The sequence below is a fragment of the Myodes glareolus genome, chromosome 18 (assembly GCF_982192425.1).
Source record: "Myodes glareolus chromosome 18, mMyoGla1.1, whole genome shotgun sequence".
Classification (NCBI taxonomy): domain Eukaryota; kingdom Metazoa; phylum Chordata; class Mammalia; order Rodentia; family Cricetidae; genus Myodes; species Myodes glareolus.
Window position 1 is genome coordinate 7,619,513 of NC_142043.1, and position 25,979 is coordinate 7,645,491.

A 25,979-nucleotide genomic window follows, 5' to 3' on the forward strand; every position below is an offset into this window, starting at 1 on the left:
TGATCCCTCCAAGATCTTAAACCATTGGATACCTGTATAAGGTGAGGGAGGAGGGGCTGAGGCCAGCTGCACTGTTTCTCTCCCTGGCACTATTTGTCAAGAGATAGTAAACCAGGGGGCAGGCGTGCTGCTTGGGGGCGTTTCCACCTGTGGAATGGGTCCAGCATGTACCTCTTTCTAGCTTTCCTCCCCACCCTGGCCATCAGCATGTTAATGGCGATGGCCTTTCCAGCATCTTGGTGCTCCCCTAAGCGGGTTCCAGAGCCCGGCACTGGGGAAGGGGGATTGGGGGAGGGTCGTGGTGGCTGAGCGCTGGCGGCGCACGGGGCCGATGGGTCTCTCGCTTCCAATTGCCAGGGGCCGCTAGGCTTCCCCCAGAAGATACAGCGCAGCATATTTTGCACATGAGTTCAGAGGAAGAGGAAGTGTAGCGGGCGGACGCGCGGCAGCGGCGGAGCGGGGTGGGTGGGGTGGGGGCAGCAGGGCTGGAGTCGGAGCGCGCAGGGCGCAAGGCACAGCGAGCGGGAGCGCGGCGGCCACTGGCTTCTGGAAGGTACCCGCGCGGCCAGCGCCCGAGGGACCTACGGACACGCGAGCGGCCGCGCCCCGTGCTCTACCCCCACCCCCGGGGCCCCGTCGTCCGCGCGCCGCCCTGCTCTGCATGGCACAAACTTTCATCCCGGGACGCTGCACGCTGTCTCTGGGAACCCGCGCCACGGTCGCCGTCATAGGTCCCCAGAGGTAGGTGGGCGTGCGGCGAGGTGGCGCGCAGCGGCCTCGGCCGCTGGTTCCGCGGCTCCTGATCTCGGTGAGCAGGGCTACAGCTCCTCATGGCACCTCAGGACTCCCGAGCTGCCAGGCGAACCCCCTGGTCCAGGTTGCATGGGGATGGGGATTGATCGATGGGACGCCAGGTTCTGGGCCAACTTTTTTTTTTTTTTAGGATAAAGAAAAAAAAAAAACAACACTCAAGTGGGTTGGGGAGACCGAGGGTCTGTCGCCTGCTGGGGTTGCGGGGGGATTCATGGGCTCCGCAGGCGCAGTAACTACTAGAAGGACGCGGACTGAAGCTCAGAGGCTACAGGTGGGTTAAGACCAGTTACTAGTGGTCACCCGGCCTGGCCCGGGGCAGATGGGAGCTGCCACCACCCTCGTGCTTCCGGAGAGGTGGGCTCGACCCAGTGCAGAGGTGCGCGACTCTTGAAAGCAGAAGGGGCAGGCGTGGAGACTCTGTGGAGATTCTGGGAGCCGAGTCCCTGGCACCAGAAACGGCCACCCCCCATCTCTTCCCAAAGGGATTTTTCTTGCCTCATCTTATCACACTTTCCTAGGCACGGGGCTCGTCCGTATAGGCATGGGTTCTGGGCCGGGAGGAGGTCTGTGTATTGCCAGGCAAGTGATCCAGTTCGGTTCCTGCACCTCTATCTTCTGAGGCCGGAATCGCAAAGGGCAGGGTTAGCGCCATGCCTGCTCCCTACTGCCTCTTGGCTGTCGGCTCTCAGCTGCCCCCTGTGGACGGTGGGTGGTGTTAGTGAGTTTGTTTAGGGCTTACAAACAAAAACTATTTGTTTTTATTTTAAAGAGTCTGGCACAGATCTTTATATGTGAGTGGCTGCCCAGCAGCAACCCCTTCTTGTCCATACAGCCGTTTTCAGATGCCGGGGAAGCGGTTAGAACAGGTGTCTCCCAACCCTTGCCATGGAGTGTCATCTCAGGATAAACCTTTTCCAGGAAGGAAGCCCGGGTGTAATACGAGTGACCTACAAGTCTGTGGGTAGAGCCGCTGAACCCAGTATACCCCTGGCTGCCAGGATTCCTAATTTTACCTTCGGATTAGTTGAATTCAGGGGAAGTTCAAGTGACAGACATGTCATCAGCCACCCTCAAAGCTTAAGCAACGAGCTGTATGGTGTATTTGCTCTAACATCAGTGAATCGGTGTAACCCTAGAGTGAGCTTGCATACTCTTCTACCATCTGTAGGGGTTTCATGAAGCCTGAGCAATCCCAACCCTGAGCTGGGAGCCTCCCTGTACCCACATTTGTGGGCCAGGACACGGGCTTGTCTTGCGTTTGTCTTTCTGGCATCATGGACAAGGGGCAAATGAAGTGGATAGTGCAGTCAGCTCATGGATTTGGTGCAGGAATTGAAATAGAATAAATTGAGGGTACAAGTCATTGAATTCTTCCCCTCCCTCTGGAATAGGAAATTTTGATTTCATTTTAAGTAATTGCTTTGTCTGTAGGGAAGCAGGCCTGCGTGGTGGGGGTTCCTGTAAAGCCACTGGGTTCCTCCGGGCTTTGCCTACACCAGAGCTGACACTGTGTGTCCCCATGGCTTGGTGGCCATGGCTGCCTCTCCAATGTTTCCTTTTGTAGCCCTGGCTAGTCAGAATCACTCACTATGTAGATCAGGCTGGCCTCAAACTTCCAGTGATCCTTCTTCCAAGTGCTGGAATAATGATCTGCACCATCACACCCAGCCAGCGCCCACTAAAACAGACAGACAAGCAAACAAAAATTACCATTTAGTAAAATTGCAACAGGGACCATATAAATACATAGCTAGGCACAGTGGCATACTCCTGTAATCTCAGAATTCAGAAGGTAGAGGAGACCGGAGAAATAGGTCTGTATATTGTTTTGATATATGCGTGCACCGTGTAACAGTCCTTGTAAAGAAGAATGATGTACCATCAACCTGGGATTCTTCCTGGCCACCAGTAGTCAGTTCCAGTCCCCAACTTCCCAGTGGCAACCACTGCTCTGTTTTCTGAACGTCGTATATACAGATTTCTGTAGTTCTGAATAGTTTCGTTTTCATTTAGCAATTCATTTTGTTACTGATGAGTTATGTCCAGGAGGTGTGTGCGCTATGGTTTATTTGTATAGCCCCTGTTCCTGGACACATGGGTTATGGGCAAGTTTTGTTAGTTGCTGGTTATTATGAAAAACAGTGCTGTGAATATTTGTGCATTTGTGCACAAGTTCCTAGGGACACAGCTCCCATTCTTATAGATGACACCCGTGTCACAGAAGAGGTGTGTATAGTGTAGAGAGGAAATTGCTAGGCCTTTGTCTAGTGTGGAGAGTTCATTTTAAACTCATAGAAGAAGTACAGATGTACTGAAGATCACATAACAATTCCAGTTTCCTAGCTCTAAATCAGGATGATTAGTTAGATTATCATTCTCCTGGGGGTAGAGGACAGTGTTTTCATAGGTAGAAGAGCCTATGAGAAGCAGACCTTGACTGTGTCAGTTACCGGGTTTAGTCTTTATTGTAGTGTGTGTGTGTGTGTGTGTGTGTGTGTGTGTGTGTATGTGTGTGTGTTCATACCACAGATGTGTTTGGAAGGTCAGAAGATAAGTTTGGGATCTGCACTCACTTTCTGCCTAGTTTGAGGCACAAGGTCTCTCTCTTGCCTTCAGCTCCCACCTGCCCCAAGAGTCCTGGGATTATAGATGTACTGCCCAGCTCTGGTGTGTCCTGGGGATCTGAACTCAGGTCCTCGCTCTTGCCTAGCAAAAGCTTTACTCACTGAACCATTTCCCCAACACTTAAGTCGATTTAGACTAAAATTATTGCAGCTGCTAAGATGGATGCTGTCTCTCTTCAGAGAGCATCACAGAGGGGATCTCCATAGAGGAATAGACCTAGATCCTGAAAAGTTGGATGATTGCTATAAGAAGAAAAACAAAAAAACTCGGGTTCCACAGAACCCCACTGAACTTCTCCCTAGAAACTCCTGGGGAATTCTGGGCCATTGTTGTGCTGATGTGAACTTGGTGGAGATGCCCTTTGGCTTTCACCAGGGTGGGCATTTTCTTCGGGATGCAGGGCAGAGTTGGAGTGGGTAAGTATGGAGCAACTTTGCTGAGAATGTGATTTGCCTATTTTTGTGAGAAAAATAGTCAGGTGCTCCCAAACTCTTATTACTGAGAAAAGGGTGTGGCCTCTGAGAGGCCCTCCCACTGTAGTCCCTCTCTGTGGGACCCAAAGCAGGGCCTGACCTGGTGTGATCCAGGAGTCAGGAAGTGTGGTTCTCTGGAGGAACACAGGGTGAAATATTTCCACATCCTCAAGGTGTCTCAGTTCTGACCGCGTGTCTCGGGGGACTCCTGCAGTCTCGAGACACTGGACAGGGTCTTGGGCTGTGTCGTTTATGGAACTCCAGTAAACACTGTGCAGTGCAGGCCACAAGGAAAGAGCACGGCAAACATCCCCGGGAGGACTGAGCAGCGATCTGGGTGGTTGTGTCTTTGGAGGTTGACAGTGGGTGCGGAGAGGTTGTGGTCCAGGCTCTCAGCAGATGGTTCATCCCCCGGGGGGGGGGGGGGTGGAAGGTGCTAATTATTCATACCCAGAACCACTTTTCCGACAGAACTTCAGGGTAGTAGCATCGTTCTGTTTCATAACAGATTTCCATCATCATTACCAAATATTAGGAGTTACACTAATTTCTCGGTGCTGCTTGGCACCTTGTTTGTGTCACCTAAGTTGTCTTCAGGAGAGATGAGAGCTGATGCCATTTGCTTTTCAGACTGGAGGGAAGAGGTCAGTATTCCACAAGCCTTGCTTTTACCTGCCAGCGTTTCTGAAACCTGTAGAGGAGACTGTGGCACTCAAGTCTAAGGAGTGCAAGTGTGGCATCTTCTAGAGTTAGCATAATAGAAGTGTCCCTGGGGCAGCCAGAAAGAAGGGCAGGAAATGGCACTCAGCAGTCACTTCCTTTGGTGTCTTGTGTATCTTTGTCCCCAGGCACAGAGTTTTGGCACAGTTGGGGCTTGTAGAGCTCTGACTTTGAAGGTTGATTGGTGCCACAAACCTGTGATCTGAGCATTCAGGAGTTGTAGGCAGGAAGGAGGAGATTTCAAGACTAGCCTGGGCTATCAAAAAGAGCCCCTGACTCACAAAGTAAAATAAGGGCCAGCAAAATGGCTCAGCAGGCAGAGATGCTTATCTGGGAAGCCCGATGGCCCTTGTTCAGTCCCCAGAGCTCAGGGTGAAAATTGTCCTCTGACCTTCGTGAGCATACCTTGGCCCAAGTGCACGTGTGGCTATAATGTGTGTGTGTGTGTATGTGTGTGCGCGCGCGTGCACACACCCACACCCACGTGCATGCGTTTGCACTTTTTGTTGTTGATTTGTTTTTTTGGAGTCAGGATAACTTTCTCTTTAGACCAGGCTGGCCTTGTACTCTCCTGCGTGCTGTAGTTAAAGGTGTATGCCTACACAGCTGGCTTTTGTTTTTAAAAAGTGAAAGGTATCGGTCAATTGGGATGTGATGTCATTGAGTGCCTGGAGCACAGTGGTCTCTAGCCATATGTAGCAGGCAGCAGGTGGATTTAAATGAGCCGAGTCTGCTAAAACCAGACTGCAGTTGTACGGGGTGAGTGCTAGCATCAGTTCTGATGTCTAGAGCCTAGAGCATGTGCACTGACGCTGTGTCTGCCATTGCTGCTAGCCCTGGGGGACAATTGCTTTGTGCTGTGCACATTGCCTTACCCTTTGCTTGAGAGTTGGCTCCAGGGTGGCAACGGCTCGGGCGCTTCCTCTTCACAGACAGATGCACTTTGGCAGGCGTTCTTTTTATGTTTAACCTTCGGAGGATTGGAGGAATGGGTGTGTGTGTGTGTGTGTGTGTGTGTGTGTGTGTGTGTGTGTGAGAGAGAGAGAGAGAGAGAGAGAGAGAGAGAGAGAGAGAGATTTCCTCCCAGGTTCTGGGGGTGTGTGTGATAGCTTTCCTTCCAGTCACAGATTTTGACATAGATTCGAGTTTCTCTTTTCTCCTGGGCCCCCAAAGGGGCTTTTCATTATTATCATTGCATATTTTATCAAGATATATTTTCATGAAGGATCAGTACAGCAGGCAGTTCAGAGTCCCTGCTTGAGTCCTCTTAATTCCTTGCTCTCGAAATAAGAATCTAGTCCAGCATTTAAATATGCATTTGTGGGAATTACACCCTACCTGGGCTGAATTCAGAAGGGAAAAGTGTTCTCAGTGGGCCAGAATCAGAGAGATAGACACTCAGCTCATGTTCTCTAGGGATGGCTATTTGCCAGGGCTGAGGCAGAGATGTTATCTGCGAGGGGGGAGCAGAGATGATGGAGAGGGTAAGAAGCTCTAGCTGTCCCCCTTATTCAGTGGCTCTTACCTTTATGTGGGGATCAAAGAAGAAGGGAAGATGGTCCCCACTGTTCATGGCCAGATTCAGACAAACTGTGCCCTTCACTGTGGGAATCTGAGGAGCTCATCTGCTTCATAATCCTAGATCAAAGGCTTCCACACTTTCAGTCAGGCGCTGACGACTTTCCCTGGCTTCTCCACAGGAAATGCCCCATTTTGTTGCCCTGTATCTCCTCAGAGTGAGAGCTTTGCCCAGTGTGATCACCTTCAGTTGTTGTGTTCTTATATGGAAAGCACCTACTTCCCACCTCACCTGTGCTGAGGAACTGGAACCGCTTTGTGGGCCTGCTCTCCGAGTTCGGATTTGAGGTGCTGTGATCGCTGCTGTCCTTGAAGTTGGGGGAAGAGATTTGGGTGGTCACAGAACTACTAATGGGATGAGTCCATTCTACATATTTTCAAATTTCAGAAATATAAAGTACAGGCCCACTTGTTTGAATCCTTTCTCAATTTAGAAAATGTTTTTGTTGCCAGGCAGTTGTGGCGCAGGGCTTTAATCCTAGCACTTGGGAAGGCAGGGGCAGACGGATTTCTGAGTTCAAGGCCAACCTGGTTTACAGAGCGAATTCCAGGACATCCAAGGCTACACAGAAAAGCTCTGTCCTCGAAAAGAAAAGGTTGTGGGTTATGTGTGTGCGTGTATCTTCTGACTCCTATAGGTACCCTTTCAGTGTGATGTAGCAACCCATGCCAGGTTACAAGGACTCTATATAACGGATAACAGTGGTGCTGGATGTTTAACACTTCCCTGTCTACCGCATGGTGTTGGAGATGGGATTCAAGGCCTTGGGTATGAGAGGAAGGTGTTCTACCACTAAGCCAGGTGTCCTGGGTAACGTTTCTGATCCTCATTCTGCATGCCTGGGGTATCTTATCCTATGTTCAGCATTGACCGTCTTTATGTAGCTGTCACTGACCAAGAAGAAGTCGCCCTTGTCTCTGTCACAGCTTTAAAAACTGACCCAGGGCTTTCTTGAAGTCACGCCTAGGAAGTAGGTCACCAAGGTTTGAAGCAGGCTCTCTGACTCCTGTGCCTGCAATCCAAACCCTGGACTGCACTTTAAGAAGCTGAACTTGGGCTGCAGAGATGGCTCAGTGGGTAGAAACACCTGTCAGTAAGCCTGACGACCTGAGTTAGACCCCAGGACTAAAGCTTTTGCCTTAATTGTTTACGTCTTAATAAAAACGCAGGACTCAGAAATTGAGGTAAGAATCTGGTAAGTCCAAGGAACAGTGGAGGAAAGAATGGCTGACCCTACGAGCGACATTTCCAGGTTGAAAAGCCTGCAGCCTCCAAGCCCTTCCTTCTTCCTATCTTCCTCTGAGTCGGCCAGAAAACTCTATGGTCCGTTCCAGCCAACTGACCGTGAATTCTGCCCTCCAATCCAAGGTCTGACTTCATTGGTGCTCTCAGAGTGACAGCACCGGACCCACTTGGTGGAAAGAGAGAACTGAGTCCTGCAATTATGCTCTGACCTCCACATGTTTACTGTAGCATATGCTTCCCTTCAGTGAATAAAACAGAACAGCAATAACAATAATATAGCAATAATAATGATGATGATAATGTAAAAGGTAAAGTGAATTTGAAGGCCACAGGGCCATATTTCAGAGGTCCCTTTCTGTCCTTTGGTAGCTCTGGAGTTTTCTTATGGTGGCTGAGCTGCTGTTAACTGTGCTCTTTTGGGGTTGGCCTTGGATGGATGATGAATCGCCAACTGCCTGTGCGGCCACTGTCAGAGAGGAGTGGGTGCCACCAAAGCTCCAGGCTGGTACAGCAACTGGGCACTTTGCACGTCCCACAGAAGCGGTTAACTTTCCTCTCACCTGTTGGGACTAGATGCTCCAGCCTTCTTCAGACCACTGGCCCGTACTATCCTTAGATCCACATTCCTGCCTTTAGAACAGACCCAGACCTCAGCCTTTGCATTGTCCCTTCCGAGTCATCTGGTCTCTCCATTCCTGATATGACAGTCAGGGATTTGCATCTTCTCAGCTTCAGTCCCCAGGTGGGAGGTCTTCCAGTTTACCCCATGCCTGGCCTCCCACAGGCACTGTCCTGGCCAAACTTCAACTTGTTTACAGTGTGACTGCCCTGGGTCACCCCTCCTTATCCCAAGGACTGCGCTGCCACCTCCTTTGTGATGTTGCTTAAATGTTACTTCAGGGTGACACCTTCCCTGGCAGTGCCACCTTTTTCCCTTGGTAATTACTCTCCCCTCTGTGTTCCTTCTCCACTTGACGTGCTTTGAAGATGAAATTTCATTATTTTTCTTTATATATCTGTTGTCTATTTTTGTGCTCTGGAAGATACAGTTCATGAAAGAAAGTGTTGTGTGAATGTTTCCTGGGGAGTTGCAAGCATCTGCTCACTCCAGATGTGGCACCAATGACAGACAGAGTATCCTTCTACCCAAGGATAGCTTTATTCACTAATTATTCTGTTGTGCTTACTTACAGAGCATGGGGAAGGGGTTACTTACAAGGGTGCGTGGCCTTTAAAGATCCATACCACTGGAGAGACTCACCCCAGCATGGATGACACCTACTCCGTGACTGCCAATATGGAGTCTCTGTTTCAGTTAACTGACACATGACCAGTTGGGGCATAATTGTAAGAGGGTGTGGCTGACTCTTGGGAGGCTCTAATGACCATTCTCCCTCTTCTGAGAGTCACCAACACCCTGAGAGTCACTTGTAAGCAGTCGCAGCTGCTCTGTAGAGGACAGTGGCTCTTAACTTGGAGGACAGCATTCTCAGAATTTGACTCTGGTTTTATTTTGGCATGGCCAGCACTGAGGAAGAAGCTCAAGTCTACAGTGAAGCTCAGTCTATTTGGTAAAGGAACAGTACAGAGGCAGACCTGCTGGCCTTACAGTAAGAGTGATGGTTTGTTTTCTGTCCCTTTGGCCAGAGTGTGGTGCCTGTTTTTGTTCCAACACCAGTCTTGCTTCAGGGGATTTCCAAACAGGATTGATGTTGAGATTGGCAGGCTTCTGAGTACAGCAGTTTGCCCTTCATAGTATGCCTGAGGGTGGGCTTCAGTCATCAGCTGAAGAATTTAGAGAAAATATCAAGGGTTCCCAGCAGGAAGGAATTCTGTATTTGTACAGTCTTTGGCTTGAGACTGCAACACTGGTGTGCCTGGAGACTTAGGCCTGTAATCTCAGGCCCCATGTGACTGCACAGGCCACACAGATTGTCATGGCCCCCTGGTGAGTGTAGTCCTCAGACACCAACATGCCCCCAGGTGGCAGCACAGACCCCTGACATTGGCATGGCCTTCAATGCTATCAGGAGCCACAGACATCAACTCAGACCCTGGCTATGGTAGAGCCACATACTCAGCAGCATGGTCCTCAGCAGCAGCCCTGGACCAGACGACACCATGGCCCTAGCCAGGCCACTCAGATTGGCGTGGCCCTGGTGGCTACACGGCCCTTGGACACCCTGTTGACATTTCTTTATTGGAGATGTCACCATGAGACCTTCACTTGAGATTCCAACCACTCCCTCCTTTGTCTCCCTCCCCATTCCCAGCTGTGTGTAATTTTGCCCTGACTGCATGTGGCCTCTGGGTATGTTAAAATATATGGAGTGTGAAATGTTAGCTGGGCGGGCATGCTGTCCCTAGAGCTCTGGGAGAGTTATCGTTAACGCTGGAGTGATTCTTCAGAATTGCAGCAGTTTGGGGGTCACCCTTACTTCCTCTAAGTAGGCTCAGTGAGCTCATTGTTTCACCAAGCTAGACATGGGTGGAGTGGTGACTTGAGTCTGTTGTTAGTGTTGTGTCTCAGAAGGACAGAGAGGTTCGTGTTGCTCTAGGAGAAATGCTTTGCTGGGTGGCTTGTCAGTGAGAGCCTGTCTCACTCGCCTGGGGATGTTTGCTGGGTGGCTTGTGTTGGGGATGGAGGATACAACACTAGCTCTTCTTGGAGCTCTGGCCTCCTTATCCTGGGATGTTTAGACTTGTCGACTCCCAGAAACCAATGAGCCAACTCCTTAAAATGAATCTCCCTCCCCCTCTCTCAACTTTCTGTCTCTCTCTGTCTCTCTGTCTCTGTCCCTGTCTCTCTGTCTCTCTCTCACTCTATGTCTCTCCCTCTCTCTCACTCTCTGTCTCTCTCTGTCTCTGTCTCTCTCTCTTTCTCTCACACACACATACACACATGCATGCCCCTCCACATCACATAACCTACTGATGTCCCCCCTGAGAAAGCTGGCTGTATCTGAAGGTCTCAGTGGGTTAAAAGAGTCTGCGGTGGGAGGACTGTGGGTGTGTAAGCAAGCCATGGCCTCTTCTCACTTAACTTGAGGTCATAGTTTATAATGAGAGACAGGACTGGAGAGGGGAGGCAGCCAGGCCCCTAGGCTGGATCTGATCACTCTCTGAGTTTCTCTTTGGTACTGGAGCGCAGTCTACAGAGGCTGGGGATGGACGTCAGAAGGCTGAGAAGGCCAGTTCCCAGAAAGTTTTGGCTGCTCGTAGAACGCAAGTGGCTTGGCTAGTGAGTTGAGGAGTTGAAGCATCTTCCAGTTCTAGCCCCAAGATCAGATGTGATTGAGTGTTCAGTAAGACAGATGGGCCCTGTGGGTTGAACCTGGATGCTCCCAGGAAAATGTGGCCACCGCAGATGCCAAGGAAGGGCAGGCCTACTAGGCAAGCTGTTTTTCCCCTTTGGAGTGTATTCTATAGTGGTAGGAATACTCCATGTCACAGAACATCTCTGGAACTGGAGACACTGTCTGGGGAGTCACATAAAGAGGGGAGCCTTTACCAAGCAGGTTCATTTATGGCAAGAAGGGGTATGGTTGCTAAGAAGGGAGATGGTGGCATGTATATTTTTTTATCACATGCAACAATACCATATATTGGGATTCTAGAGTATATGCCCCAGAAACACTGAAATCCCTCACAGGGTAGGGAGACAAGGATAGTTTACATTTTTAAGGGAACCCAGCAATATCTGTGAGATACCCTTCCTGGCTTGAGACAGTTCACTTGAGATCACATTCACATTAAACTCTGGGGTGGTTGCTAAGGAAATCACTGTGGAACCGAAAATTAGGAAGCTGAGACTTCGATGTTTGGGAAGCTGGGAGGCATCCAGCTTTCAGGAAGAGTCAGACTGTTACTGAGGAAGGGACAGATTGTTTTCTCCCCGTACAGTTGTACTAACTTCCCAAAGGGTCTAGTTATGAGGCTAAACACATTAAGTTGTTGCGTTTCTAGAAGTTAGCAAATGGTACTGTTAGGAATGCCTGTAGCCTGGGGCTGCCGTTCAAAACATAGAGAAACACTAAGGGCTGCTCCCCCACCCTGCACTGAAAAGGGCAGATCTCTGCTGTCTGCTGCTGTGGATATCACAGGTAGGGTGAAAGCAAAGGCAGGGGTCACAGGAAGAGAGAGGACAAGGGCTTAGAGGCTGTGCCCCAAATGTCCGCTTTCTGCAAAACATTAAATGTGGGGATTAAATAAGGCGAAAGGTCTGCCCTTGTTGAGCCCAGGTGGGGGCACGGGGGTGTCGCCTTGCTTTCCCTATGTTTCGAGTGGAGCCTTAGACTAGCCTGGGGAGACAGAACCAGGAGGCGGACCCAGAGAAGCAGTTCCTGGATGGGTGTGAGTGCACTTGGGAGGATGAGGATGGCAGAAGAGCCCGGGAGGCTCTGACACAGAAATAAGTTCAAGGTTGGAAGCAGAAAGCGAGAGCTGCTTCTCAGGCCTGGGCGGAAGGCTCAGGAGAGATCTGGGCCTCCTGGGTCCTGCTGTTCGGGAGTTAGAGCAGGTCGCAAGGTAGAGCAGGACCCTCTTTGCCCCCACAGTGTTGAATGCATGCTAAATCCACAGCTGACCCTTGGAGTCCATGGGGCACTGCAGAAATTGCAGCACGTGCATCGTGAGGCTGGGCTGTGGGCTCCACTGGGGTCTACTTTGCTCTCAAGTCATTCACCCTGAGTGCAACCAGTGGTCATGCAATAAAGACACATCCTCAGTCTGTAGCATGTCCTCATGGCAGGGAACTGAGAGACCCCTCCATGTAAGCAGCATCAGCATCCCTCCTGTAGAGACAGAGTCTCTTTCGGGACATATACTGACTGGTTTGTGTCAGCTTGACACAGGCTGGAGCCATCAGAGAGAAAGGAGCCTCAGCTGAGGAAAAGCCTCCATGAGATCCAACTGTAAGACGTTTTCTCAGTTAGTGACTGATGGAGAGGACCCAGCCCATGGTGGAGGTACCATCCCTGGATAGGTGGTCCTGGGTTCTATAAGAAGGCAAGCCACGAGGAGCAAGCCAGTAAGCAGCTCCTCTCCATGGACTCTAATCAGCTCCTGCCTCCAGGTTCCTTCCCTGTTTGAGTTCCTGCCCCAACTTCCTTCAGTGAAGAACAGCAATGCTGAAGTGTAAGCCAAATGAACCTGACTTGCTTTTTGGTCTTGGTATTTGATCACAACAATGGAAACCCTAACTGAGACAGTCCACAATTGCCTTCTTGCCTAGCCTACTTCTCTTTGTTGTTTTTTTTCTTGGGGTCTGGAGATGGAACCACTCTCAGGCCCCAGGCACCAGCATTTAACAGCTTCCTCTTGAGTGTGAAGCTGGAGCTTCACAAATGTCACTGTAGCTCTGGTCACAGGCCTTGGGTGAGGCTTGCCGTGATGCGGTGATGCATTTCTGGAGAGCTCCCCAGCGGTGCTGGGCATGCCTTCTTGTGAGTTCTTCCCAGAGGAGCTGTTCTTGCTTTCTTTTTATAAGAGCTGCTGTGGCTGTGGTGTCTGCTCACAGCAACACAACACTGACTAAGACAGTTGCCATGGGTGTCTCCTCACAGCAACAGAACACTGACTAAGACAGTCGCCATGGGTGTCTGGTCATACAGCAACACAACACTGACTAAGACAGTCGCCATGGGTGTCTGCTCACAGCAACAGAACACTGACTAAGACAGTCGCCATGGGTGTCTGGTCATACAGCAACACAACACTGACTAAGACAGTCGCCATGGGTGTCTGCTCACAGCAACAGAACACTGACTAAGACAGTCACCATGCTGTAACCTGCACTCCAGTATCTGCATTTCTCTTGCTTTCTGATTCTCCAATGCATGTGTGTATTCCACTGTACTGAACCCCCTGCAAGGTCATCACGTGGTTCTGAGTAGTGGGGCCGTGGGCATTCTCGTGCCTTGTGACACACTTTTGTTGGTACAGATCTAGAGAGGATTGAATCACCAGACGTGTGTGCCTGCAGCCTCCCCACACATGGCCGTTTCTCCAGACTGTCACCCTTGGGATAAGCAGGAGAATTCTGTTTGTTCTGCTTTTATTTTTACAACTTGAAGATGTAAAAATATTAGTGACCTGATTTGGTAGCATTTATTCATATGAGATATTTATTAGGGAAATTTTATGCAAAAACTAGCATATTCTCAATTACAAGTCAGATAATTAAAAATGAAATTGGGGACTGGAGAGATGGTTCACAAATTAAAAGTGCTCACAACTCTTGTAAAGGACCCAGGTTTGGTTCTCAGCACCCACATGGCAGGTCACTACTGCTTGGAATACTAGTTCCCAGGGCTCTCAGCCCCTCTTCTGGCCTCCATGGGACCAAGAATGCACATGGTGCACAGACATGCATGTAGACAAATGCTTACACACAGAAAATTCAAAATAAAGTAAATATTTAAAGTGAACAGAAAGCTTAAATCAAATCTTGAGCAGCTCTGTACCCTCCCCAGCCCTTGGCACGGACTGAAGATCTCTGATGCTCAGACAGAAGCATTGCAGATTTCAGACTCTTAGACCGGGAGCTATTTGCACAGACTTTCCCATTTGAGCTCCCTCGTCTGAAACTCCAAGGTCTTAAATGCTCCAGAATCCAAACTTTTTCAATATCATCTCTCAAAAGGTTTCAAGCTTTGGAGATGACTAACCTGTGTAAGTGGCTGGTCTAGCCTCCACTCTCTCCCCGTGGCCCTGCCGCTGTTCTCCTGATGAGCGGGAGACTTGAGTTCCCTGTCTATTCCTTGATCATCTGTATGTGTCCATCCTGTCCCATGCTCGTTGAGGGTGTACCAAGATGGCTGCTGTGTTTTTCTGTTTTTCCTTGCTCACCTGAGGTAGTCCTCGATGGGGTTTGGATGAATTCCCTCTGCAGAGCACGGTGGTGTGAGAATCCGCTCCCATCAGTTGGAGGGAGATGAGAGCGGTATTCCTTCCCAACTCTGGTGAGGACGGCTGCGCGTGAGCTCTCTCGAGTGCAGTCTGAGTGTCGAAGCTGGCTGGCCTGCAGGTGTACAGGTGCTCTTCAGGTAGCTCAGCCAGTCCCTGGATCCCTCCACGCCCTGACTGTGCTCTGAAGAACAGACAGATTTAACCAGAGTCTGTGTCTCTCTCTCTCCTGACTCCTTCTGCGCTTAGATCTCCCCTTGCTTGTCCCTCCCCACGCTTCTCTGCAGGACTCTGTAAGTCAGTCCTGGCCAGTTGAGATATCGTCCCCTTGGCTTGTCTTTTCTCTGGTGATACAGCTCCACCATGCCCAGCTGTGAAGGCTGTCACAGGGGTTAAGTAAAGGGCTTGGGTCTAGCCTCCACTCTGCTCTCCAAGCCGCAGCTGGGGCAGGGCTGTGTTTCTCATAGGACAAGGCTTGCCCATCTCACAAAGGCACTTTGGGAAGTGGTGACTCTCGCCTTCTGACCTGGTAGGCCAGGATGACAGACTCCACAGCCTGCCGTTCCTTTATCTCTTCTACTTCATCCCTTTACTCTTGCAGGTTCTCTTTCGTCTCTGCATGCCCAAATCTGTGTGGCAGAGCCCACTTCAACTTTCCCAGGCTCCCACCAACCTTGTGCTGTGATTCCAGAGCCCGCCCTTTCCCATGGGCAGCACTGAAGGACACTGTACCTCTGGACTCTTTGGATTCCTGTTCGGGTGCTCCCAGTAGCCACCTTGCCAGGTGCACTGGTCCCAGCACTCGGGAACCTCCTCCCCCCTCCTCCCTCGCCCCCCCCACCCCGCACATGACAGGAACTTGTGTTGCACAGTTCTCCAGCAGTCTTCGCACACGCCAGCTCAGTTGTTGCGTGTGCAGAATGACCAAGTAGTTTCCAAGTTATCAGTTCACACAGACCGCATATCCGCACATAAATCATGTGTGCTCTGGTTCTTGGACACTAATGTTCCCTTATTAAGGCATAAGGCAGGCTTCCGGCCTCCATCAATTCTCTCTGACTTCTTTTTTAATTACTGCAGAGTAGAGGCTGCTCATGGCTGTGCCAGTCTTTCCTTCCAGTCTTCCACTCAGTCTCCCGTCCCATGCCCTTACTGCTTTTCTGAAGTTCAGTTTGTTTTTCTGGAATTTACCAAATTGCTTTAGGAAGCTAGGAACCCTGTGAATGGATTGGTGAAGGAAATCCTTGTCTTTGGAGGAAGCGGTTCGTGTGTGTGTGTGTGTGTGTGTGTGTGTGTGTGTGTGTGTGTGTGTGTGAGAGAGAGAGAGAGAGAGAGAGAGAGAGAGAGAGAGAGAGAGAGAGACTCTCAGCCAGTTCAGTTTGTATTTTAGGCAAACATTTTCTCTGGTAGGGCAGTGTCCAGAGAGGAAGAGCAGTTAGTGCCCAGGGTGTAGAAGGAACCTAACCTTCCCATAAAAAGTCACCGTGTGAGTGTCATTCTCTCCAAATAAACAGAAAACCTTCGCTGACTTCAGTCAGAGAACAAGGGAATCCCATCCATCTCTGCTTACTGCTTCCCCATCTCCACTTCCTTTGTGAGCCGAGGCCACTGCTTTTCCAACACGTGCGGATGCGGCTGATGTCTCGCTGGCCCCATTATACTCTGTCACCTTTCATGTTAATCTGAAATGGCTGGAGGTGGGGGAGCCTGCAGCTATTTCCTGCCGTTTGGTCTGAAAAAGAAGAGAAGGGGGGCTATTAGACAAGATCCATAAAAATACCAGTGTCTACTTTTTGAGATGTTTGAATATCAATTCCTGTCTAAATAATTAATGTTGAGGGGAGAAGGGATGCCAGAGTTTAGAGACGATAACAACAACTTATTATCCCCCCTTAGCAACTGAGTGGAAGGTGACACGCGTCTTGCGTTTCTGCAGATGGGCTGACAGCATAATGCACACTGTTGCTTTTTAGGCCCTGCTTTTTTAATCATGTGTACAGATGGCAGTGGAGGGAGCTACTCAGAGGTATTATTTTCCTCAAAGAGAGGAGACAAGATACAAAGCAGGGCCATTTTGGGGGTCACTCAGATCTCTAAAGATGGCTGGTAATGGCTTCCTCATAGGAAGAGAGGTGGCCTAGTCCCCTGTATTTGGAGCTATATTAAATCAGCTGGGCACTGAGGACTTTGATGTAGTCCTCCAGAAAATTGGGGGTCTTTTATGCTATTGTGTTTCAAAATTATCGCTCAAAACATCTCCATCTCCCCGTTTGTTTCCTTTTGGTCAGCTGTCGAAATGGGTTGCAGTCTGAACAAGGTGGAGAAGCAGGAAGAGAAGCGACCTGGGAACATTTACTCAACTCTGAAGAGACCTCAGGTGGAGACAAAGGTAGATGTGACCTACGAATACCGCTTCCTGGAGTTCACCACGCTGACTGCTGGTGAGTCCAAGGCCCAGGAGGGTGGCTGGCTGGGACACAGTGTCGGATAAGGCCTAGCCCACGGCTTAAAGGAGGACAGTTGAGAGATCTGGGCTGGCTAAAGTAACAACACCTAGTCAGGTGGTTCACTCAGTCGTTTTAGCATTCAGGAGTCGGAGACAGAAGGATCTGGACCACATGGCAAGACATGACCCATGGTCATGGTCAGTCCATGGTCATGGACATGGTCAGTCGTCAACTGCAAAGTAAAGCTATAAGTTTCCCCAGCGTTAATATGTCTGTCCCGCCTCCTCCATGTTCACATGACCAGTGTTTCCTTCTAGTCAGTCTGGGCTAAGCCTTGCCCAGTATGACAGGATGAGGGGTTATCTCCCACAAACAGTGCCCCAGGTCTGAGAGGACAGGATATGGCCCTGGGATGGCCGATAAAGGATGCTCAAATTCCCATGGTAGAGTACGTCCTGAGCTACTTAGTGTTCAGAGCTCCTACTTTGTGCAGTCGGGCTAAGGCTGGGAGTACCGGAGGTTATTCTGGTAGCTGGAGGAAGGTCTTTGACTTGTATAAAAGAGCATGGTAGGTTCCACTCATGAATTGAATGCTGTGTAAAATGAAAGAGACTTGCTCTTCCTTTGGGATATCAGAAAATTAAGAGCATGGACCAATACTCTTCCTGAGTGTATCTTAAGATACTGCTCCCTTGCGTGCCTGAGGAATACTTTAAGCTTCTGTACATGTGAAGGAGACAGGGAAGAGCCCTCCCCAGAAAGGCTGGTCCAACTGCTTAGGGTGGTAAATCCCCAGGCTCTTGGGCTGCAGGATCAGTCCCAGTTCATAAAATGAACTTCACAGGGTGGTGTGTTCCTTGGGCAGTGTGTTCCTGTCCCAGGGCTGGGCAGTGTGTCCCTGTCCCAGGGCTGGGCAGTGTGTTCCTGTCACAGTGCTGGGCAGTGTGTCCCTGTCACAGGGGTGGGCAGTGTGTTCTGTCCCAGGGCGGTGTGTCCCTGTCCCAGGGCTGGGCAGTGTGTCCCTGTCCCAGGGCTGGGCAGTGTGTCCTATCCCAGGGCTGGGCAGTGTGTCCCTGTCACAGGGCTGGGCAGTGTGTCCCTGTCACAGGGCTGGGCAGTGTGTCCCTGTCACAGGGCTGGGCAGTGTGTTCCTGTCACAGGGGTGGGCAGTGTGTCCTGTCCCAGGGTGGTGTGTCCCTGTCCCAGGGCGGTGTGTCCCTGTCACAGGGCTGGGCAGTGTGTCCCTGTCACAGGGCTGGCTGTGTGTTCCTGTCACAGGGCTGGGCAGTGTGTCCCTGTCACAGGGCTGGGCAGTATGTCCCTGTCACAGGGCTGGGCTATGCATCCCTCACAGGGCAGTGTGATGATTAGAAAGAGGTGTTTGGAGTATTCATCATAAGCTTTGGTTCACAGCTAGGACTGTTTGATATCCTCCTTGTCTTCGCTTCCTCCTCACACCTCTTCTTGCTGCCGCTCCCTAGTCTAAGGCCCAGTTTTCTGGCTCTCCAAGGGACATAGACAGCTAGGCTTCTTCATACCCCTTCCACATCACCAGAACCAAACTCGGTGTCTCCTGCTCCCCACTGCTTTTTTCTCATGCCCTTTAAACTAGTGTTGTTACCACCATCTCGCACCGGTAGACCAACTTTGGTGGCCTGTGCCCATGGCTTCTTCTCACCCACAGTTCCCATTCCCATCCCTCCTCATCCTTATGAAGCTTCCCAGACCATATTGGTTTACCTCCCAGTCTCACGCCTGGTCCTCCCTCCAGGAGGAAGTGCTCAAATTTGTGGAACCTGCTTCAGTGGCCTCTGCTGCCTCAGGTGCTGTGTATTTTACATGACATCAGTTCTTTGCTGTTTGCCTTCCTTCATCTTCAAAGCACAGAATTCCACATCCCAAGTCTAGACTGTGCCTGTTTTCTGAAGTACTTAGTATGTAGGACAGAGCCTGGCACTTAATAGATGCTAATAATTGAAAAGCAAAGGGTCAACCATATGTATTTTTGAATCCTGCCCTTCTGCAACTTAACAGAGTGCAGAGTTAGATATGCACCCTGCCCTCCAAGTGATCTGAAAGTATGATTTAATGGCTTGGTATGATTTAATCACTCAGTGCAGTCCCTTTTACTGGACTTTTAAGTTACTTTGGGATCTGGGCTATAAATAATGCTGTGGTAAGCACTGTTGCACACCAAGTTTTGTGTGCATTTCTGATGAGTTCCTCAGGAATTGCCAGGTGAAGGATACAGATCTCAGGACTGAGAAGTTGCCAACTTGCCCTCTGGGTAGGACCTATTTGTGTAAGACACACATCTGAGCAGACTCCACTCCGTGGCACGTTTCTCTGGACAGATGAAGTGAAGGCTGAGCATATTCTGGGCTGTCTGTTAGCACCGCCTTTGTGAACTCTCTCCTGGTTTTTTTTTTAATTAATTGATTAATTCTGGTTTCTGAGACAAGGTTTATCTGTGTAGCCCTAGCTGTCCTGGAACTATCCCTGTAGACCAGGCTGGCCTTGAACTCATGGAGATCTGCCTGCTTCTGCCTCCTGAGTTCTGGGATTAAAAGTGTGCACCACCACCGCCCGCCCCCTTGTCTCTGATGAAGGACTATGTCTACAGCGGTGCACTGTGTTCTCTTAGGACCCTCCTTTTCCAGCCATCCTGTGTAGGCCTCACCCTTCCTGCTACCAAGTTCCTGCCAAGCTAGAACCATTGCTTCCCCAGCCTCCCTTCAGAGCCCGCCTCTTCTGCAGCCTCAGCGTCTGTCCGTCCACCCTAAACAGTTGTTCTTCAGCACGTGAGTCTGCTGTGTTTCCTTCTGGGTGAGGATCAGCTGTTGCTCTACCATCTTATTCACTGAGAGGGACTTGTCCGCAGGGCTCAGGCCCTGGGGCCCTGGTTAACCTGGAAGTTGGTTTGTCAGCCTAGAAGTTGGCTGGTAAACGTGTAAGTCAGGACGATTCCCACTTGTCCTTGCTAGTATCTCCCGCGTGCCATGAGGCCCTCTCCACGCTCAGGCACAAGCTAATGTTTTTTGAAGGCCTACTATATGCTGAGTCCTAGGTGGGGACTCCTTCCTGATCTCATCTTTTTGCTTGTCTCCACTGCACTGATTGTGCCTCAGGCCTCAGGAGATGTCACCATAGCAAGCTGTAGAATGTCCTTGCCCACAGCTTCCTGTGTCCTGCTGTTGCTCCAACCCTGCATCCCAGACAACCACTAATTTACTTTCTTCCTGTGTTTTCCTAGAGTTTACCTATTTGGAATCATCAGACCTCTTTTCCCCCTGGTCCCTCCTGCCCAGGAGGTTTCTTTGTGTCCTTGAGCTTGCCCGTCGTGCCAGTGTGTGGCAGCCCATGCGTGGCCGACAGTAGGCTGCTTCTCATTCACCTGTGGTGGATGTTCTTCAGTCCAGTTTCTGTCTCTTACAGGCGAGGTTCCTCTGAACATTCCTCTTTCTGCGTCTTCTTGACATTCTGCCCTGGCAGAAGTCCGAGTCACCTGGGTTTACTCTGTCCCTGCAGGTGTGGCAGAAGGTAGTCCAAAGAGGGTAGGGAGGCACTGTCCTCAGAAGAAGGGAGGACAGAATCCGTGGACAGAACCCAGAGAGACCCATGTCTTTGTGGGTCCAGTTGGGTTGGAGCATGGCCTTCCGGAACAGCAAGTGGCAATTGCATGGTGAGACGGCTCAGTCGCTAAAGTGATGTGTAAGCTCAGGGTCTGGGTTTGATCTCTAGAACCAGACGTAGTGGTACTGGGAAGCCTTTGGTGTTCTCTGGCTAACTATCCTAGATGAATTGGTGAGCTCCAGGTAAAAATGAGAAACCTTGGGTCAAAAATCAAAGTGGAGAGACACCGAGGGAACACCCAAGATTGACCGCTGGCCGCTGTGTGCACTCACAACCTCATATGTCCAGGCACCTGCATGCAGACGTGAACGTGTACACACACACACACACACAAGCTTAGTTGTTGAGCTGGTGAATTCAGGCTCTCTCAGGAGGCCTGAAAGCTTGTAAGGTGGGGAAAGGGTGAGCGTTATGAGCAAAGTTGGATTTTGTGAAGACTTTTCTAAGTGTAGATGGAAGGATGGGAGGGCAGCAATAGAAGAAGGGAGAGAAAACTACTTGAAATCATTGCAGTTATCAGACAAAGAGCAGGTGGCCTCAGCCAGGACAGTAGCAGTGGGGACAAGAGAATTGGGGTGCAGGGTGTCTGTGTGTATAAGAAATCCGGAATAGTCCTGGGGATTACCAGTCTCCTGGGCAACAGCGTGAGGCCACACAGTGGTTGCTCTGACTCTGCCTTAGGTCACCATCACCTGGAGCACCAAGCGCTGGGAAAGGGATGACTTCTAGTTCATGTTTTTATTATTACTATGACTCTTTTGCACAGAGAAACAGCACCCTTGTAAGTCAGGCTTAGCTTCTTTCATAAAACAGAAAAATAGACATAAACGGAACTAGCAGAGGCAATGAAAGTAATTAGTTGTTGGGCCCCAAGTTGAGGAAGGTTGGGAGAATGTTCCCTGTGTTCTGAATGCCCAAAATGCCCCACCCCACTCTGGGCTTCCCGGATCCCTGATTCTCTGGCCTTCTATGGGAAGTGGAAAATAAATTCAAGATCTCCGACGCAAAGGCTCTGCCGTTCTTTCTGCCCCGTCGCCTGCACCTTCAACCTTGTCGTCTTTCCCTTCTGTTCTTGTAAGCTACTCCCATGACACACAGCGCAGTTCCCACAGCAGACTCCATGACCACATTGAAAAATTCCCCTGCCTGCGGTTTTCCTGCCAAGGGCTCTGTAAGAGCTGACTTTTGGGATTTTTCTCTGACATTATGCTGAGCAGACTTATACTTGATGTTTGCTGCCAGCCCCTATCCTTAAATGCTGTGTGTGAAATTTGTTTAGTTGTGATAAGAGCATAGGGGACGTTTTTGTTCCAAACATGCATGCTGTGCAGTGAGTCAGAGACGAGACCTCTATCATTTCGCTTCCAATGTGGGCAGCTTCAGCCCTAAACACCGCTGCAGAAGCCGCCCAGTCAGTCTGGAATTTGTCCTCTTGCCAGACTGTGTTCCCCTCACAGCTGGGAGACAGGAGGATGGGCCACGGTTTTTAGCACACTCTGAAAATTGATTTATCGTTATTATTGTTATTGCTTGGCCCTGAATTTGCGTGTTGACTGGTGAGTTTAAAAACCCTGGTGCTATTTCCTGGGGTGGCAGTGAACGTGGTTGGTAGGTGTAGGGACCAGTACAGAAACAATCACAAAGTCAGTTCTGAGCTCACAGCCCTGCTCTGCCAACACCGCTGCATGTGAACTGTCCAGGGCTTGTTGGACCCCAGGTCCCCAGGTTCTACCTTGGGGTCTCTGACTCAGTAGGTCTGAGGAACCTTCATTTGTAATGAGTTTCAGATGTGGAAAGGCTACTAAGGAAGGATGCAGTTTAGAACATTCTGAGTTAGAACCACCCAAGTAGAGGTGGTGCCAGTCATTGACAGTGTTGGTGTGAGCTTGTTTGCTCAATAATTACAAATCTGCCTAGGCATACTGTTAACTTCCGCACTTTTCTGTGGATACCCAGGCCTAATCCAGGAGCGCGCTTTCCTGAACCAGGGCCACGAGAATGGATGACTGTCCTAAGGATTTAAGCAGACAAAGACACAAGAGACCTGCTTGCTTGCCAGAGAGTAAAAAAGCCGCTGTTTATTAGACTCAGGTCGGGTATATATACCAGGAGGCAAGAGGGTTCAAAAGGGCATGGCCCCCTCCCATCAGGAGCAGTAGAATAGATTGATACATTCCCAGAGCCTCAGGCAGGATCAGCTATGGGGGAGGCAGGCATGGGAGGCTTGTAGGGCCCGCAGCTGCAACCTTGTTTACAGGTGAAATTACCATAACAAAAACAGCCTTGTTCTTTCTAAGCTACCCTGAAGCCAGTGCCAGTGCAGAATCTCCAGGGGCCAGAGGTCAAACAGCCCTGCAAAATGCCAAGGAAGAAAAGGGAAAAAGACCTGGGTACCTACAATCATATACTTTATTTCTGTAAGTGGCTTATATTTGGGAGGACATAAGACAAGTCAATGCAGTCATTTTTTAAACTGATTTTATTGAGCTATATATTTTTCTCTGCTCCCCTCTTCCTCTCCCCCCACTTTAACCCTCTCCCATGGTCCTCATGATGCCAATTTACTCAGGAGATCTTGTATTTTTCTACTTCCCATGTAGATTAGACCCATATATGTCTCTCTTAGAGTCCTCACTGTTGTTTAGGTTCTCTGGGATTGTGAATGGTAGGCTGGTTTTCTTTGCTTTTTGTCTAAAAGCCACTTATGAGTGAGTACATATGATGTTTGTCTTTCTGGGTCTGAGTTACCACACTCAATATAATGTTTTCTAGATCCATTCATTAATGCAGTCATTTTTTTAAGAAAAATGTTTTTATTACATTTCCTAGTGAGTATATGTGTATGGGTGTGCACATGCCGTGGTGTGTGTGTTGGAAATCAAAGGACAACTTGTGAGAATTGGTTATGTTCTCCTCTCACATGGGTCCCAGGGCTTGTCTTTGGGTCACTGAGTCACTGGGCTTGTCAGCAAGCATCCTTATCTGCTGAGTCATTGTCCCTAATTAATTTATTTCTTCCTTTCTTTCTTTTTTGAGACTAGGCCACATGATGTAGTCCTGGCTGATCTGTAATACACTGTTTATACAAGGCTGGCTTCTAGAAATCTATCTGCCTCTGCCTCTTGAGTGTTGGTATTAAGGCTTGCAACACCATGCTCAGTCCAGTGCAATTATTTTTTGAACTTTGTTTACAAACTTACCACACCTCTGCTGTGTGCCGGATCTACTCAGTTCATCCTGGAAAGGGCCCAGGCCTTGATAGTGTTGAGGCTGCAAGGGATGCAGCTGAGGCTGGAGTTGAACCGGAAGGCATGCATTGTGGTATGTGTGGACATCCTAACCGATAATGCTCCAGTGAGTGACAAAGCACAAAGTCTTTCTTTCCTTGACCCCTAGGGCTGTTTGATCCTCCTGCAGCTGTCTCTGTTCTCAGTCTTTCCTTAAGGCTACTCTTTGTAGCCTAAGCTTGGACTTTCTAGGAAACAGTGCTATGAAAGTAGAAGTTCCTGTCCATTACAAGGAGCCTCCCTCAGGGCTGGGCGTTCGGGAAGCCCCCCCCCCCACTAGAAAGGAGGAAGGTTTTGCTGAGTTGAAGGAGAGAGTGGACCCAGATCTGCCTTCATGTGGCATGCAGGGGTGGTACCGTGCTGGGGTGGGGGCAGTGGTGTAAATAGTCAGGAAGAACTGTTTTCTGGTCCTGGGATGCTGTTGGGATAAGAGGGTGATTGAAGCAAGTGGGCACTGGTTTTTCTGTTGCCAAGGCCACTTAAGGCCCTAAGGTGCCTTGTGGAGATGGGATGTGCACAGGGAACAGCTGGGTTTCATGTGCACCTAGGTTGGGAACCCAGCATTTTTCCAGGTATGATCCCCATCTTGTAGAAACACAAAATCTTGGCCCTCAGTCCGGATACTGCAAAAGATAAAATCGTCCCTATATGATAATTCATCAGATGCTTCTGAAGTTTCCTAAGTTTGAGAAGAACTGGGCCAGGAGTTCTTTCAGCTGTAGTGGAGGGGTGCCCTGAGGAACTGGACAGAAAGGGGGGTTTGGTTGTGTGCACCAGGGTGGATGAGACTTTGGATTTGCAAGGAGGCGATGAGGTCCCCCTGAAGGCAGAGCATGAGATATGCAGGGAACAGGCTTCTGCTGATGTTTTAGCCAGTGCACCAGGTCTTCTTGCTCTTGACTCAGGAGCTTTGGAAAAAGTGAATATTAGAACCATCACCCTCATCTAGGGCTGGGGCCCAGTTCTCAGAGCCCTGCTCAGCAGGCACAGCCTCCTGCCCAGTCACACCTAGCACCTAGACTCCTCATTTCCAGTCCTGTGGCTTTCACATTTCAAACTAACTGCCCATTGAGGGGCATCCTTGGGGCCATGACCTCGAATCATCTCTGGGAGCCTTTGCCTTGATAGGCATCTACTGCCTCTGTTCCCTCTACTTCCTTCCTTGTTCCCTGCCAGGCTGACCAAGACCCACAGAAGCTACCTGTGATCCCCAATTAGCATGTGTATTAATAGACTTGACATGTTGTGTCAGGTATTTCTGGGGTTAACTTCTGGCAGGACGTACAGGGTGGCGCCCCTGACCTGGAAACAGTGGAAAGGAAGGGCACCTGTGGGTAAGGCTTATGTGCATTGCAAGAAGATTATTGGTGAGAAAGAATTTCACCATGGGGTTCCTTTAGCTGGAGCCTGGAGGACCCTGAAGTGTTTGTTTTGACAGCCATTAGTGAGGCATTTACAGCTCTCTAAGCATGATACATGCAGCCTTGTAAGGGAGCAGACTCCTGACACTCTCACTTTTCAGAGGAAATGAGCAAGTCACTAATGCACATTTTTGCAGATAAAAAAAAACCTTGAAACAAAAAAATCAGTGGCCGTGGATGAGAGAAGGTGGGTCATGGATCGGAAAAGGTGAACCGTGGATTGGGGAAGGTGGACTGTGAGTGGGGGAAGGTTGCCATGGATCAGGGAAGGTGGACTATGAGTAGTGGAAGGTGATGTGGATCCAGGAAGGTGGGCTGTGGATCCGGGAAGGTGGGCCATGGGTCAGGGAAGATGGGCTGATAACAGGAGGCCGGAGGAAAGCTTGAGAAGAAAAATTGGAGCCTGGTATCTGAGCTAGGGTTTTACTTTTTTACATGGTCCAGACTTAGAGCTGATTCTCTTGTTTACAGTACAAAATGGCACACAGCTGTTAGGTCCTCTGCATTTTGTCTTTACTGGGGAATCTTTGTAGAGCACCCATTGTGATAAGAGTCACAGGCTTGAGTGACAAGGACAATGATGATGATATTAACAGTGATGACAGACAAAGCACCACACACCCTACTTTATGTGGATTTAATCCTCTTGAGAAGGATCAGTGAAGTTACCCAGCATGCCCTGGGAATTTTAAGCACTGTGCGTGGAATGAAAGTGTTTCTAGGTATAGCCTTGAGGTTTGGGGTGGCTCAGGTCTGGCACTGAAGACCAGTGCAGGCAACCATCCGTTTATTACACCCTGGTCTATGGAAAACTCCTCACGTGCTCTGGC

At 49.8% G+C, this 25,979-nt stretch overlaps 1 protein-coding gene across 1 annotated transcript in view; it reads left to right on the forward strand.

Annotated features, from left to right (window-relative positions):
- Positions 1-500: 500 nt before the first annotated feature.
- Positions 501-25,979, forward strand: part of Rftn1 (raftlin, lipid raft linker 1) — a 202,464-nt gene continuing 176,985 nt past the window's right edge. Inside the window, exons 1-2 of the mRNA XM_048445475.3 lie at positions 501-741; positions 16,650-16,802. Coding sequence (XP_048301432.3) covers positions 16,658-16,802 — 145 coding nt within the window. The 5' untranslated portion in view covers positions 501-741; positions 16,650-16,657. The remainder of the gene's footprint in view (positions 742-16,649; positions 16,803-25,979) is intronic.